Here is a 17,734-nt window from a genome sequence, read left to right as displayed (position 1 = left end):
AAGTCACTGGCCGCCATCTTGCTACTCCCTACTCTCACAGAATCCCACAGGATTTGGTTGCAACAACAAGCAGTTTTCTGGCTGTGTGAAAACGTTTCACAGGTAATTCTACAGTCAGTGGATGTACTAACACTATCAACTACTAGGAAATTAGGTGCTGAAATATTTTACATGTTATTTATATTAAATTTATATATGTATATATAAGTATGTGTATATGTATATATGTATATATATGTATACACATATGTAAATATATGTTTTTGTATATTGTTATTTATATATTTATAAATGTTAAATATATATATTTAAATGAATAAAATGCAAAATATTTCAGCACATGACTTTCTCAGTACTTGATAGTTTTAGAACATAACATAAAAGTATATGATATTTGACATTTTAAAAGTCTTAAGCCCCCCCTGAACATGAGAAAAGCCTCGTTATTCGATGCTGTAGCGCACATATTCCCTAGTTACTGGGGGGAAATAGGGAGTACCAATATGGCGGCTGGTGGCTTCAAAGCGACTCGTTCTAACAGCGGGCGATTAGCACTCCAGTGTATAATATAGCTGAGTGGTCTATACCCATGCCGAGAGAGTCTTCCTCTTTTGAGTTTTGACATCAACATCATCACCACCTGCTGGCGAAGCATATGTATTACAGTTTTCAAGAAGAATCCACGACACTATCCATTTGAAAAATAGAAGAAAAACACCTGCCTAAAAAATTATACTGTGTAATGTAGCTGGGGCCTCAGTCTAGTTTTATGCATTCAGACTTTGTGCATTTGATTTGGGATTCTATGTATTTATCTTGTTTTTCTTGTTTTTTGTCCCGGCATTCTACTGTAGGTCTGTGGATCCGTGGATCTAGAACACAGTGTAAATGTATTTTTAAATCTGTCTACTTACAGCTGACAAAAAGTTTTTGTTTATCTGGAAGGTGCATTCAGTGTCCTGAGATCAGATATTGTGCAACACAGCACATCAGTTGTTGTCTCAGTTTCCCCGTCAACAGGGTGGTGCCAGGAGAGAAGAAGAAGGGCAGAGTCAGAGGATATCAAGCTCGCTGGAGGAAAAAAAGTGTTTTCCGAAACCAATTTTCCCCACAAAGTGCATGTTCCAGAAAGTGTCGAAGTAAACAGAATCTGAGCACAGAGACTGGAATCCTGCAGCTGTTTGGTGGTGTGAAAAATGATCTTGGCTCAGGAAGAGCCACGGACACCATCCCTCATATAAGAGCCAAGACCCAGGAACAGAAAGCGACAGGGAGTAACACCGAGAAAAAGGAGGCCTTACAATCATTTAAAATGGATGAATTAACACATCAGTGTCACAAAAGGATGTACACAAATCAATAATTTATATTTACAACAATGGATGCAATGACATTAAATGATTTCCAAAGGAAACGAAACACTATGTTTCAAATAAGAGAATATGTATACTGAAAAAGAATACCTGCAGTAACATTACTGACCACGCGTTACAAATGTGACTTCTTAAAATGTTCCTATATGTTGTCACATTACAACTCACCTCATTTTAGTTTATTTAGCTAACAGATTAATGTAAAGTACAGTGCACAATTGAGAAGTGGAAAAAATTATACAAGTTTTTTTTGTCACAAAAACAAATCTAAAATGACCAGCTTTTTGTTTTCAGCCAAAACCAGTTTCAGCTGCAGGCCTTCTGGATTTGTCTTGTAAAAACGCAAAGACTAAATTGTTGCCCAGTTTCTTTGTTAAGTGGCGCAAGTGCGTATTGTACCTTTCCAAATTTTAATTGTAAAAATATGAAAACTACATGTCCTTCTCCTTCCAATTGAGTTCTGCACTTTAATCTATATTGGTCTATCACTTTAAATCCCACTAAAAACAATTAGGTTTGTGCTCAGGTGCATACCTTTGCAAGGCTCTCAGCCACATTATCACTAGGAGAAGAGACTCCTTGTCTCCATCTTTACGTATGATGACCAGGATTTCTTTCACAGCCATATTTCTTCACACAAATCTGCAGAAATTCTGGAGTTCCCTCCACTGCTGAATCTGGCAAAGCTAAAGGCTCAGACAAACGTAGGGGAAACGAATATCAAAGAGTAATTGTATTAAAGCCTCTGATTTCAGCTTGTAAAATACTGTGGAGGAAATTGCCACACAATCTAAGCAGCTCTTCTGAAACGCACTGTTTGTGTCAAACCCTTAATAAACCTCCATGCCTTAAAGAAACAAAACTAAACAAACAAGAAAAAAAGAAACAGTTTGATGAACCTTGTTGTGGTCCCCTCAGGCAATGTCTTAATGCATAGAAAGCCACGTTCTTCTGCAGACATCCCAGTCTGACATGTGTTTACGTCTCTGTCGCTTCTCAGGCACTGATGCTGTCATAAAAATAACCACGAGGGCAAACGGGGCCAACGCAGGACAGACATGCTTTAGTCTGTTTGTATATCCCTGAGCTTGTGTGAGCTCTCGTGCCAAATATGTAACCACCGCCTCGCTTTCTGTTTGCGTGCCAGCTTGATCTCTCTCTCTCTCTCTCTCTCTTTCTGTGTGTGTGTGTGTGTGTGTATGCGTGCCCACTTGGTGCTTTGATATCTTCCCCATTGGCAGCCCTGATATGAGCGACTGCTTTGATCCAGTTTGAAACAGACAGAATCACCCGAGTTCCTCAGCTGCTGTTCTGAGCAAATAGCCTGAAAGGCACGGAGACGGAACGAGGTGGTGGGACGCAGGGATTCCCATTGTTTTCCTGTTGTGGTGCTGCCTCCGGGTGACCGGCTGTTTTGGTTTCAGAGGAACAACCGCGTGTGCAGCAATAAAGGATCCAAAGCGAAGAGCGCTTGAAGTCTGTCCGGGCTTTGCCTGTTTACAACAGCACTAATTAGGAACTTATTTTTGTAATTAACTTGATAAACCTATCAAGCACTCTTCATCTGTATTCCTTCTCAGCCAGGAATGGAGCAGCAAGCGCATGAAGAGGACAAGCGCTATAGAAACAAACAAGGTAGACGCTTGGTACCAAAGGAGATCAAAGAGAACTCCTTTTTTTCAGGTGGAATATCAGAAACAAACAAGGTCAGCAGAGTGCGGTTAGCTATGCAGCAGACCATGGCTCATTTTAAAGCGCTGAGAAATGAGAGCGGAGGTGCATCGAGACGGAGGCCCGGAGCGTTGCAAAGCCATTGATATGCAGCATTCTGCAGAGGAGCGCAGTGCACACGCGCCGTCTAAAGTTGGATCCTGACGTTAATATATTCGGCTAATTGTTATTCATTTAGACTTGCTCCGGAGCACGCAGTCCAGTGAGCTTTATGCATTATGCTTTTTCATAATGCATGTGCTTCAGAGACAACGTGGTTATGCCAGCAAACGGCCTTTTCATAGAAAACGAATGAAACATGGATAGCTCACTCAATATGTAGCACTGACGGATCTACTATTCACAGATTAGCTCCTTGTTATTAGTTTAGCGAAATTTGCCAGAAAGTTTGCATTTGCTGCAATGCTCGTTTGTGCTTAACTTGATGGTTTGCCTAATCAAGGTTGCAAGGTTTTCTAAAATACTTCTTAGGGGTCAGTTTTCCAATTATGTAATATCGCTGGGACATTTCGTATTGGCATGCCACGTGTGCTGTGTTTGTGTAAAACACAGAGGGGGCAGATGAAAGCAGTTGAAAATCATTTATCATTGCACAGTCAAGCTTATTTAGCATCCCATTGTTTCCTCGAGCGAGTTTAATTGCTTGCTTCAATAATAATAATGTCAGCTAGATGTTGACTTGAGATGAAATTTTCTTTTCGCTGTTGCTCTGCCAGATGAGAGACTGGACCAGCACTGAAACGTCTCCAAGTAAACTGGAAGGTTTGTTTTAGTGATTATTTGCTTTCCCTTACAGATTAAACGATTAATGATGGAGTTCAGGAAATCTAACCCCACCATACACACACACTGCTCTCTATACCTGGCGAAGGGGTTGAGAGAGTCGAGAACTACAAGTTCCTGAGTGTCCACATCTCTGCTGACCTCACCTGGCACACATCTCACACTAGGTGGGGAAAGCCCAACAACGAGCGTTTGTCCTTAGGAAGTTACAACGGGTTCACCTCCTTCACCAGCTGCTCACAAACCTCTACAGGTCAGCGAGAGAGAGCCTGCTGGGGTACTGCAGCGCTCTGTGGTTCTCCTGCCGTCTTCATGGCAACAGGAGGAACCTGCAGCAGGTGATGAGGTCAGCAGAACGCATGATTGGATCACAGCTTCCCTCTCTGACGGTCATTTAAACCTGCAGGCCCCCAAGAAAGCTGCAGCCGTCACCGATTGAGAACGGGTCGGACAATCATGTTGCAGTATTATGGTTTAAGGCGGAACGAGCAAGAGGTGCTGAGCCCACAGCTGAACCAACATAAACCTGGCAGCACAGGAGGACGCACACATAGCTGCTGCTATCACGTCTGTTTTATCAGAATTCAGGATTGTCATGAGTGTCACTGGCCAAATACGCTTGTTGTGGTTTGTCATGGCGCCTGCTGCTTACAAGATTTTCATTTGATACCGTGATTGGCTAAAACCAACCTTTGGTAGCCGAGCACTAAGTGTCGCTTCGCCCAATCAGCTCAGAAAGTTCTGCTGAATGTCCGTCCTTTCCCTGAGGGGATTCGATGGGAGCAGACCCGGATTGATAAGGTGCAGAACAACAGTCTTTTTACATATTTACATGTGATATTCACACTGCCAAAATAGAGCTGCTGAACTGTTTTTTCATTGTTTAAGACAATGACGATAAATTATATTCTATTCTGTTCTATTCTATGCTAGAAGAGGTTGATGATCTTGACAGTTTTCACATTGTCAATTATAATTTGGCTCAAACCCTTTGTAGGTGTTTCATTTACGTATTATAGTCAATTAGTTTTAGTTGTTTCAAACTTCCAGTGACAATACATGCATTCAGGTTCATTTAAATCTTGTATAAAAGAAGAAACAACCAACATTCAGAAAGTACTCCTTAAAAAAAGTAAATTAAGTGAAAATAAAACAACATGGTTATAGTAGTACATGCCAAAGCTGGTATATCCGTTTAAGCCCCATTCAAACTGGACAAAGAACGTGTTCAAATCTCTTAATTCTGCAGTTTTAGGTTGTCGGTGCTCCAAATATGCAATTGGAGCGTTGTTGGAGGGAGGCTGCTAATCTGTCTGCAATTACAATGATCTCGCCGGCTGCAAAAAAACAACCCACATTCTCCACAGCAATGAACACAGTGCCATAATCAAGCCCCTTGCACAAATCATCATGTGCAGATCAGCCAATTGCATAGGGCTCATGGCTGAAGTGCACACACCTCCAAATTGAGTACAGGCTGGCTGCTGAAAGATATAAGGACATACAAGATATTTTGAGTTACTTCAGAATATTGTGTTTGATACATAATTCTATATACTTTTGAGTCATTGAGTGGATTGTAGAAACTGTTAAAAACAGGGAAAAGTCATTGAATGACAAAGGTGTATATATATATATATATATATATATATATATATATATATATATATATATATATATATATATATATATATGTATATATATATATATATATATATATATATGTGTGTGTGTGTGTGTGTGTGTGTGTGTGTGTATAAATAAGAGAGAGAGAGAGAGGTGTCATGTTGAATATGAAATAAATCTCTTCGATGCAGGACATCTGCCACTGACTTTTATATAAGTTGCTGTTGCAAACAAGCACAAAATTGTAGCTTGGAAGTTGAGGGAAGGATAATAAAGCTAAACCTTAATGCAACAGCAATCAGTCATGGAGGACTGCTTCTCTGCTGCCCATTTATCAGAGCGCTGTAGTGCTGTAGTGCTTTTACACTTAGTTTTTACAGGGATACTGTGCACCTATATAAAAAAATGTCAAAGTAAAGTAAACTTGGAAACATGCAAGATGCAAGGAGGACACTTTGACTTTCAAGGAAATTATTTCATCAAAAGCAAACAAGTTTCATTTGAGTGAATCGGTGTGTAAGTCACACAGTTGCACAATATTTTCTCTGTAGAGGGATTAAAGCCGTGCCATCAAACGGCACGCTTTACCTGAACTCCATGCTGTTCCGGCAGGCCAAATATTACTCATAAAAAGTCTCTAATCTATGTTTTAATCCTCTTTGTGGATATTTCTGATTTATTGCATAAAAGAAAGTGGGAGACTCTCTTCTTTTCAGGCTTGGGCTTTGGGTGATTCCCAATGCCTGACAGATAATGAGCACATTTGCTGATTCCAGCCATAAATTAATGTTTTATTCATGCTTTATCATTACTTACTTATTCACTGGCAGATCCTGCAATGCTCACTGTGTGTTGTCTTAGTCCATCCTAACTGAATGAAAGATAACACTCACACACAGTTTTTCAGGTGTCCTGCTTTGCTAAAACCCAAAGACCAAACTTTAAAACAACATATGAACTTATGACTGACCGACCTTCATCAGGGTGTCATTCTCTTAGCTATGGCCAGCTGTGAGCTGCACACACCGATGTGATATTAGAACAGCGTCAACACTATTTCCAACACTCTAACACTGGAAAGTAAATTCATAATGCAGTTCTGTGATTTATCATTCTGACTTTCTATAAGAAAACACATAACTGCACTCAAAATGAGTAATTCAGACATAAACAAACCAGGACAGATTTATTTTCTTACTTTACGCTCAAGTCTACCCATTTTGATTCTGCTGGAATCCAGTTTGCTTTTCTATGAACTTCAGCACATACCAACCCAGCAGCAAAAACTTGGCATGAGTCAGTTTTATGTGTCGAATTATACAAATGGTTCAACAAGCCATGGTTTAGAAACCTTTTGTTTTCTATCATACTGTTGCTGTCACGACCTCTGGTTATTTGGTTTTCTTTTTGTGTTTTTAGCATTTTCTTATTCGGTATTTATATTGGATATGGTCTTGCCATATATCTGTTATTGTCATATAAGTTTGTGCTTTTGTGTTTAGTTTATTGGTTTCCTCTTGTGTTCTGTCCTTTGGTGCTATTGGATTATTTCTTCTTGGATCACTGTTTGTCTTTTCCTTTTGGTTTATGGTTCTTTGTGTTCTAGTTCAGCTTCTTCTGTGGTAATTAGTGATAATCCCCTTTATATTGACAGGTTTTGCTTTTCAAGCAGAAGTCTAGGGTACTCATCCTTTTGCTTTATAATTTTAAATTGGGAGGATTACCAGTCAACACAGGCTGAGCAGACAGAGGCAAGGCAAGGCAATTTTATTTGTATAGCACATTTCAGTACTGAGACAATGCAAAGTGCTTTACATGATTAAAATAAAACAGAATAAAAGCAAGTAGGAATAAAATGTAGAAACAAAATAGAACATGGAAAAATAGAAACTAAAAGCAAACATTAAAACCAGTTGGACTACAAAGTTGAACTAATGATGTTTCAGTAAAACAGTTCAACTAGAACAGTCGAAGGCAATCCTAAACAAATGTGTTTTTAATCTTGATTTAAAGGAACTCAGGCTTTCCGCACTTTTACAGTTTTCTGGAAGTTTGTTCCAGATCAGTGGAGCATAGGAACTAAATGCTGCTTCTCTCCAGACCTTAGTAGTCTGGGGGGTTGATACACTGATAACAAGTCTGTAATGTATTTAGCTGCTAACCCATTCAGGGATTTATAGACTAACAAAAGTATTTTAAAGTCTAATATCTAAGATACAGGGAGCCAGTGGAAGGACTTTAGAACTGGGGTGATGTGCTCAGAGAGTATGAGGGCAGAGGAGAGAAAGGCAGGATGGACAGACATGACAAACAAAAAGATAACTAAACACACACACACATATAACATTCTTCACACATAACATTCTTGACAACAAGTGTGTGAACTTGCATACTGCCACTAAATTTATTGGGTGTTCTAGATTTTGTCCGTCTGTGTATCAACATCAAACAATGAATTATATATCACCACCTGCGCTAAAGTTCACATGAAACATAGTTTATTAGCAGCAGCGTCAATGTTGTTTTAAATTAAAGCAATGAAATAATGTCTCTTTTTGGTTTAAAAGTTTTGTGTTACAGTTTTTTTTACAAAAACTTTCTTTGAGAATATTTTCCACTTACTGTACACTTAGTTTTAATTCGGCACATAAATACGGTGGCCACCGTACATAAAAGTCAAAGACATTGACCATAGAAGAGAAAAATTGTACTGTATTTCCCATAAAAGAGGTAGAACCCACTAGAAAACACGATGATTGCAAGACCATCCCCTTAGACTCACTAAATCATCTGAACTTTTAACTGATTGACACCAAAATCATCAAACTGCATCAAAGAAAACATTGTTTTGTCAATGTATTTACAGACTGAAAAATGTGGGAGATTTAAGTGCTGGTGCATTTAATGACTCGTCGATCCCCACTCTGAGCCGATCCATAAAAAAACTGCCAGATTTTGATCGATGGCTTATTGATTCAGCATCACTAGTCTAAATTTCAGAAATGAATATTACTTAAACTAGACATTTAATCATAAATTGAAAAACTTGTGTGAAAAAAAATGTATCTAATCATCCCCGGTGATCTGCAACCTTTACTTATTTACGCGATTGAACATGTCCTGTTTGTGATTTCCTCACAACTCTGATAAGAAATGCAGATTTCAGAAACACCTATTCCTGATTTACACATTGCAAAAAAGAAAATACGGCTCATTCTGACTGATTTTATGGTGGTCATAAAGTAACATCATTAAAGGCGGACTCTCTGTATTCAGGTACCAGCCCCCAGTGGCGGCTGGTACCTGAATCCACTCCAAGGGAACACTCTCCAATCCAATCGCCTGTTTCAGCGAACAAACAGAGCTTTGGGTTATTTACTGACTTAGCGGTAAACTCACTGTGTAAACCGATTTAGAAATCATAAAATTTCCAATCAACTCTGCGCTTCAGGATTGCTGAGTAAGTCCCAAAAGCCAGAAGCAAACGGCCAAATAATGCTTCGGCCAGTTTTCTTCACGAGGAAATCGACAGAGACTGCTTCACCTACACATCACGGCACAGCAGGTGCAAGGAGCAGCGTCACAGCAGCGCCTGGGCTGCCTCCTTCCAGCAGTGATGGCGCTCGGACGAGAGGTGTAACTGATTCAGTCACACCAACCCACAGACACACACTCCGGGGGGAGACCTAGATCTGGATCCTAACCACTGAGATCAAGATGATAGTAACTCAGAGCTAAAAATCAGCAAAATGTGAGACACATATAAAGATTGAAAGGTCACACATGCAAGAAGCACGTGTGGCGTATTTTGTTCCCTCCTAGGATTCCCTGCAGTGTTCATTTTTCACCTGCTTGGCAATTCGATACCCCCAAAATGAAAATGTCTTTCACGGAGCACAAATTGGGATGCACAACGGGGAACACTGGCAATGCAAGTCATCCTGAGGGGCTTCAGACTGAGGGTGGAAAGGGAAATGTGTACAAAGGCCACACACAGTACCAAACGATTTTTATTTTTTGTTTCAAACTATTTCTAATTAAATGGTGTCGCAATGAAATTTCCTCTGGTGGAAGGAAGTGGTTTAGTGACTTAATTTCAGATTGAAGATAGCAATAAAACTTCTGAGGCCCCTTATTGCCCCTTAAAAGAAAAGCACAAAATGGCTTAGTGTCCCCCTTTTCAATAGAGATAAATACAGAATGTTCTGATTGTCTGAGAAGAAGGCAGGGAAACTCATCAAAAGTCCAAGAAGGGGAAACCAGGCCACCAAAAAAAAAGAAAAAAGAAATATGGAAGATTATAATTTCTTCAAATAGAAATATAAGCAACACAATGAACTCATTATCATCAAAGTTAATATCCCCAATCATTTGATGTGCGGACAGCGGAGTAAAGACAGTGTGACGTTAAATGGATATTTCAGCGCTTTCCCAGTGATTGCTGATGACCTATTTAGTTTTAATGGATTGCTCGTCGTCTCAGGATTGTGGAGGTGCAGCTGTTATCTAAAAAAACAAGATCTAGAAGACCTCAAAACATAGAAAGCTATCATCAAATGATCCACCTGCATCTGCCAGAAGGTTGAAATCAGCCAAGTTATATAGCAGAGGTGACTTTTTTCAACTCTAAAGGGGCCTAGCCACGTGTTTTGATCATAAAAAGAAAACACAAAAAAATCCATATATTAGTCTTCAAATAAAACAATATTCGCAAGCGTATTTGCACGGCCTACGCTTAGGTTAGCTTTTCATTTTAATCAGTCAATAGATTTACACTAGAAGCATAATATGCGTGTGCAACGCGGGTATTTACACTACGCGCCGCCTAAATTAGACTCAAGTTCTGATTTCAGACGGACGAACGCTCCTGTTTGGCAGGGAATATACTAGAAAACAACCAAAGTGAGCAACTTGTGTAGAAAAGCCATAGTATGTGACTAGGCCCCTTTAAGTAAAAAATGGATGGTATGGATGGATAGGCAGACTACCAAATAAATAAATAAAACTATTGGCTAATCATCTTCTTTTCTGTAAATTAAACTGCAGATAAGTGATGTCAGGCCGTTTGATTTCTATTCTAATAGCAGTAATGTAATTCCAGGTCAAAACGAAGATTATATCTGTGTACCAGAGGAGAACTATGCAGGGTAGATATTGATCTTTTTTTAAGTGAAGGTCTGAACATCGCGGCCCAAATTTCTGGCCAGGCTCCTGACGTTGCCTCACTCAGAGGGCGAATAGACGCGCACACCTTGTGAGACTTTCCATGTGCACATCGGCTGTCGCTCCGGGCTGTGTATCCAGTGCAAATAACAGCCAGGAGTTATGGGTGACTTGGTGGCTCCTGTGTCGGCTGGGTTGGACGTGAGACATGACCGTGAAGGGGGGGAATGAAGTGGAGGAGGAGGAAGGAGAGGAAGATGATTAGTGGCGCTCCTTCCTGTGCCTCGAGCTGGGTGAGATGAAGGCTTGTCATGGCGGTTCAGCTGCTCTCTTTCAGATGAAGAAAAGCTTCCTGCGAGGATTCGATTGGGTCCAGACACTAATTTAAGTCAGTTTTTTTGCATCTGATTGTGATTTTAAGAGTTGTTGCTTTTGTTTCACCAAAAATGTGAAATCACACTTCCATTTACCTCCCCTCTTCAACATAATATGGCAACAGCATGACGGAAATCATCAATTCAGCATCCGAGCTTACAGTACGTGGCTTGGCTATTTTATTGTTAGAAAACAAAACCAGACACAACAGCAAACCCCGCGATCCATTGTCACCGCTGCTGCTGCTGCTAACATGACAAAAGCAGAGAAAAGACAAGCTGTAAGACACAAAGTGACTGAGACGTGAGGATGTCTTATTAAAATCCAGAGCTCTGAACATATATTTCATCTGGGGGCTGGAGCTGTAGGGCTCAGCCTCAGGTGTCAGAGACCAGACTTGTTCACCCACACTGATAAAAATACATCTGCAAGGAGGACAAAAAAAAAAAGATCACACTGTGTCTTGCTTCCTCTGCAAGACGCAGGTTCTCCACAGGCAGAGGCAAGACAGCTAATCGCATTTACGGCGCTCGTTTCTTCAGCAACATGCTTTCAGTTTAGAGTCTAGATTCAAAATGTTCTAAATGCATATTTTATTCGAGCTTTTAATATTTTAAGCCAGACAAAACAAGAAACAGAAACAAAAACAAAAAAAATCACAATAACAATTTGGAATTTAAAAGAAGAAATCGTAGTTTTGGTTCATAGCTGTTGAGATTTTTTGTTCACTAATAGTAAGAGGGAAAACAATATAGAGATATGAGCAAAACGGGAAAGTAAATTTTACACCAGGAGGACAAGATCATTAGAAAAGCCGCAGGGAGATTTCTGCACACATTAAATAATGTAGCGTATGAATCAGAAAAGACAGGAATTCAAATAACATTATTCCATCAACAGCTGGCATGGAATGGAAATATGAAATCCATGCATCCATCCTTATACAATCATATCCATGCAAGGTTGCAAAACCGCTGAAAAACTTACTGTAATGGGTTTTATCTAAAATGAATATAAATATCAATAGCAGCGTTTTCCCCACAGGGAAAGGCCAAGCTAACATCTCAATACCGTACTGAAAACTAAAAAGCATTCTACTGAATTAAAATCAGCTCTAAATGGATACCACAGTGCGTTTTGAAAAATCTTTTCGCAGCTTGCACCAACAAATAACCTTTTACCACTGTAGCTCTAAGTCATCAATTATTGCCATTAATTAAAGCCGCATCCCCAGCAACACCGGTATTGAAAACTATTAAATGGCTCATTAGTCAACTGTCCGTGTAAATGCTTGTTACAATAAAAAACAAATCACTAAAGGGATTATAAAATGACTATAGAAGTTTGCTCAGGATAGTTTTGAACAGCTACTAATCTAAGTAGCTGGAGCAGCCGCCTGCTCTGCAGTGATAATGGTAGCTTACATGCAAACAGGAGAGTTACCTCTTTATTTTTAATTCTTTCATCTTTTATAACACAGGTACCAACTCAAGTTCACCAGGTTAAGTTTCTGTCACAGTGTTTCCTATCTTACATTGTATATAAGTGCATCTTAAATTCTGTTGAGGTTTGTCCCAAACAAGAAACAAGGAAGCAGATTTTGTGAAATGTTCATTTTAGCCGAGCATGCTTATCGATAATGATCCCTCCATTACACACTGTGTGTGTATTTAATGAAAGGTGAGACATTTACAGTGTGCTACTGTATGAGGATGGAGGAAGTTACTTTCTTTTTGCCTGTACTTAGTGGACTGACATTTTAATGCCATACTAACAGTTTTACGGCTTATTGATTGGAATAGGACCCACCCCTACCACATGAGCCACTTTACGGAGTAACTGCATGACTGCAGACCACCCGCGACGGACGACTTCTTCCTTTTACATCATACAACAAAATTCACAAAGATCACGGGACATCAGAGCATTCAGACCATGCGGCTGGGATGAAGAATCAAAAAGGCGTGGCTTACAATTTGCTAACTTTACCCACAGTGGATTTCCCCAAGGGGATTTACTACAGTGATTTTTAGAGTGATTTCTAGAGTGATTTTTCAAGCTGTATGCAAACGAAATTTCATTCTGTACGCACTTTTTGCATACAAAATGACAAATATCTATCTATCTATCTATCTATCTATCTATCTATCTATCTATCTATCTATCTATCTATCTATCTATCTATCTATCTATCTATCTATCTATCTATCTATCTATCTATCTATCTATCTATCTATCTATCTCTTCAGGGCTCCCTGTGCAAGCCTGGGTTCTCTCCGGTTACTCCGGCTTCCTCCCACAGTCCAAAACCATGACTGTTAGCACAATTGGTCTCTCGAAATTCTCCGTAGGTGTGATTGTGTGTGTGTCTCAGTGCTACGCTGTGATGGACTTACAGAACAAAAAGGAGGATCGCATTTTAGCTTTTGAAACGATCGTTTTGCATCTAGTCGTGTGAAGCTACTTTTGCATTAAGTTGCTTCCTCCCTTGACATTTTCAGGGGAGATTCAAAGACTCTGTGAACAAAAGGTAGGTTCAAGTCTGAGTCACGTTGGGTGGGAACTATTTAAATTGTGCAACAATGGATGCGACACGCACATGAACTCTGCAACGCATGTTCAGGAGATTGCTTGTTAAGTAACTACTTGGCAACAATGACTACTCACCAGATTTCAGTGCGCCTGCTAATCTAGCGTCTTAAGACCTCCGGCCAATCAGCAGCTGGGCATTTAAAGGTAGGCCCGCCTATATCCTTTAAAGGTCCAAATTAAATGTGCAATCTGGGTGTCTCCCTGTGTTCATCACCATGGACAGGGCTATGATGAAAATACGTTGGACCGTAGCGCTCATCCACCGACACGCCGAGCTATTCAGCATGACAACAACTTGCCTTATTTTAATGGCAGACACCACATGCATTTTCGTGTGGGATTTGTGACCGTGCATGTATTTCACATACGCATACTCATTTTTAAGCCTCTCTTGTTTCACATGTGTGTTTGTGTACACATACGGAGCGACGCCGGCCTGCGGCAGACGCCCTAATCTCCCCGCGGTCATGCTTTAGGAAGAGATTATGAAAATGGTGCGAGCAGTTTGTCACTTTAGTTTATTGCTACTTGTGTGCACACAAACACATGCACACTGTTTATAGACGGGTGGGTACACTGTTCTATAGCCCCAGGACTCTATAAAGCTGTGAGCAGTCCATTTCTGCAGATTAAGCACAGAGGGTCGCTGTAGCTTGAATGCAAATGTGGAGACGGTGCAGGGAGGAGGAGGAGGACGGAAAGAAGATTGACTCATGGAATAAAGCAAACTTTAACAAAAACAGAGACAGAAGTAAAAGCAGCAGAGAAAGGAATAAAAGAGGTAAAACAAAAGAATGTTAATATCACTTTTGCTACTGAATAATTGGAATGGGTCATATCCTCCTTTGCCATTTCTTTTTTCATCCTCTTTCCCTCCCGCTCGCTTCTTCCTTTGACCTTCCTTTTCCATTTTCTTTCCTTCCCCTTTAGGATTTTGCCCGCTGCGTTGAGCGAGGAGCCAAGATAAGAAAGAAAAAAAAAAAAAAAAAGCTTTTCACCTTCAGCTAGAAATGTTTGGACTTCTCTGATTAAACCTCTTCTGTGTTTGTGTGGGCAGAAAGTCCTGGATGCCGTTAATTCAAACGGACTCCAGAGTCCTACTGGTTCTGGAGGGAAATCTGTGTTTAGTGCGGGTCTGAGTGTGTCTTAGACATCATCCGCATCGGCGCTACACTGCAAAAACGGATCTAAAAATAAGTAAGATGTTCTTAAAATGAATATGTTTGTCCTTGATTTGAGCAGGTAAATAAGATTATTCGCCAATGGAATGAGTATTTTAACCCCTAAAATAAGATAATTAGACATCCTGCACTTGAAATAAGATGATTGAGATGAGTTGTTCCTATTTTAAGTGCAAAAATCTTATTCCATTGGCAAATCATCTCATTTACCTGCTCAAATCAAGGACAAACACACTCATTTTAAGAACATTTAACTTATTTTAAGTTCTGTTTTTGCAGTGTAAACCATCCCTGCTTTTAACCCCGTTACAATCAAAACATAAAAAAAGGATCAATGCCAAGACTACATCTCATAATGTAACAATTTAACGCTTGATCAATGCATATTCCTACATAATTTCTCCCCCCCGCCGGCATGCGTGCATCCATCCATGTGCGGGTGGGTGACTTCAGCCTCTGAGTGAGTCCATGTGTGCCATGATTACAAATCTGCTTTCCCTTGATGGTTCACAGTTGCAAGCAGCATGGCCGTGCCTCTGCGAGCGCCGAAGGACAGCCGGCGCATGCGAGTGACACCATTTGGCGATTTATGAATTTTCCCGTTTGAATTCCACAGAGAACGGGCCAAAAATATTCAAAACAAGCCGAGTCAGACGGAAAAGACGCAGAGGAACTCTTTTCTACACTGTGATTTTTGAGGCGACTTAGATAAGTGTTGCATTTACAAAAGATGTTTGCCTCCTGACATCATCTATGAATGCAGATTACGCTTTCATTACTGCAGCTTCAGCACAATGACTGCACGTGTACTTGCTGTAGTACAGCTACAGTCTATTTAGCATCTAATCAATATATTTTCTTTGCGGTCATTGACTCCAACGCTAACAAACTGTAATTTCAAAAAATCATTTCTAGGGCTCGTTTAGCCTCGATAGACCTATAAATCGTTGTTCCAAAATGACGGGACTCCACCCAGAGAAGAGGCCGATTCACGCTCAAATCAGATTTAAGCCGGTTTAATGCGCTATTGAAAAGTGCCGTGTTTAAATGTAGACGGCAATGTTGTGACACAAGGCCCATCTGCGTCTATGTTGAACCCTATAATGGGAACATCGTGGAGCCTCCAGGCAGGCGGAGATACACAGAGAAAGACAGGAAAGAAAATGGAGAAAAGAAGATGATCAATGCAAACTGTGGCACCCTTTTTTTTTTTAGAACATAATTTCTTTCCTCCATGGCTTTTTGGCTCCATTTTCTCTCAAACAGCAGAACCAAGGGCAGCAGTTCTAACTTATCACGCCGTACAGCAGAAATCAATGAAAACCTGAAAGAGATGGAGGACTGAGGTAAGGAAATGAGTCTAAACATTTCATAACTGCGTTGACTCCGTGGTCCTCCGAACCTCAGGTCAGGCTGGGACTCACGTCAGATCAGAAATGTCAAAATATACGACGGAATATTTTACTCTATGCATCACAACAAACGCACAAAATGAGATCTGTGGACCTACGAGTGGAAAAGCTCTGGCAGAATCGGTAAATCGACAATCCCAAACCACAGCATTATTCACTTCTCTTGGATTCCAAGCCTGCGACCAATTTTTAACAAATACGCCAAAAAAAACGAATGCAGCATCATTCCTGCACAGACATCGAGAATTTAATATTCATCCATTGTTGAGTCGGGGCAGCGAAACAACTCCCAAGGCTTTTGGGCGGACATGCCTGAATAAACAGCCTAAACAGATACATGCCCATACAGTCATTTGCATAGACTCCCGGCAGCAGCACTTTCCCCCTCTGCCTCTTTTGCTCCTCTGATTGTTTTGTTTGGATTCTCGCGCGTCCTCTCTCCCCCGAAAACCTTGATTATCGAAAGATCATCAGCAGTAGTGTGACTGGAAAACTGCCAGAACAAATAAAGGTAAAGGGAGGGACAAAAAAATTAAATGAATGAAATTAGAAGATATATGTCAAAAATAATAAAGGGAAACATAAAGAAAAACAAAAGGTGAGATTTAGCTTTGCAGCTCTTCAAATTCCATTTAACCTTTTTTCCTACGACTCTGCTGCTCCTTTTCCACTTTGATTTCCCTCAATAACCACGTTTTCTTTTGACCTTTGCATCACAAGAGATGTCACAACGTAAGAGAAATGTCACTTTTTCTCAATTATGAAGCAAAGCAAAGCCTAAAACGATCCTGGAAAAATCCGTAAAAGAGACCCATGTACACCAGCCTGCCTTTTCCGCTCCTTCGTTCACTTTTCCTCTCACATCTGTGCCTTTGCGCCCTCTTCCCCTCTTAATCAGAACCCACCTTAATAAATTCCAGTTTATTTCCCCACTGGCAATTTTCCTCCGCTTCGTGTGTCCTCTGCTCGGAGCATCACTGCTTCCCTCCCATGTGTTGTCTCGCTTCATTCCTCCAGTCACCGCTGTGTATATGTGTGTGTGTGAGAGAGCAAACACTAACCTGCCCTTCTGGCACGCTGAGCACAGCCAGCCTCTGTCCCTCTTGCTGTAGGTGCAGCAGGTCTTGCACACGTTGTACTGGCAATCCAGGCACTGACGTCTGGGGTTGAACAGGAAGGTGAAGGGCGAGCAGCAGCGGATGCAGCAGTGCTCGTTGAAACGCTGCTGCTTGGAAAGGATGGAGCATCTGCTGCCTTCCTCTGCGAGCTCCTGCTTCATTTCACTGGAGAGAGAGAGAGAGAGAGGAAGAGGGAGAGGGAGAGAGAGAGAGAGAGGGGATTGGAAGGGGGAGAGAAAGTGAGAGGCTGGTGAGCGTCTGGTTGAGCGGTGGGAGTGAGAACGGCACAGTGAGTACACAACATGGAATAATTAGAAAAGCTGCAGCGAATTAAAAATGCAAAAGGGGCGCAGGGCATTAAAACGAAGCAGAAGAGCGAA

General features: G+C 40.7%; 1 protein-coding gene across 2 annotated transcripts in view; it reads right to left on the bottom strand.

The window, feature by feature from the left end:
* Window positions 1-17,515, bottom strand: part of LOC105926663 (myosin VIIA and Rab interacting protein) — a gene marked incomplete at its 3' end in the record, with an annotated part of 73,217 nt that extends 55,702 nt beyond the window's left edge. For both annotated transcript variants that reach the window (XM_036125292.1, XM_012863071.3), the window contains 1 exon segment: window positions 17,298-17,515. In XM_036125292.1, the coding sequence (XP_035981185.1) occupies window positions 17,298-17,515 (218 nt within the window).
* Window positions 17,516-17,734: the final 219 nt, after the last annotated feature.

The sequence above is a fragment of the Fundulus heteroclitus genome, chromosome 21 (genome assembly GCF_011125445.2).
Source record: "Fundulus heteroclitus isolate FHET01 chromosome 21, MU-UCD_Fhet_4.1, whole genome shotgun sequence".
NCBI classification, from domain to species: Eukaryota; Metazoa; Chordata; class Actinopteri; order Cyprinodontiformes; family Fundulidae; genus Fundulus; species Fundulus heteroclitus.
This window is presented reverse-complemented; position numbering and strand designations above follow the sequence as displayed.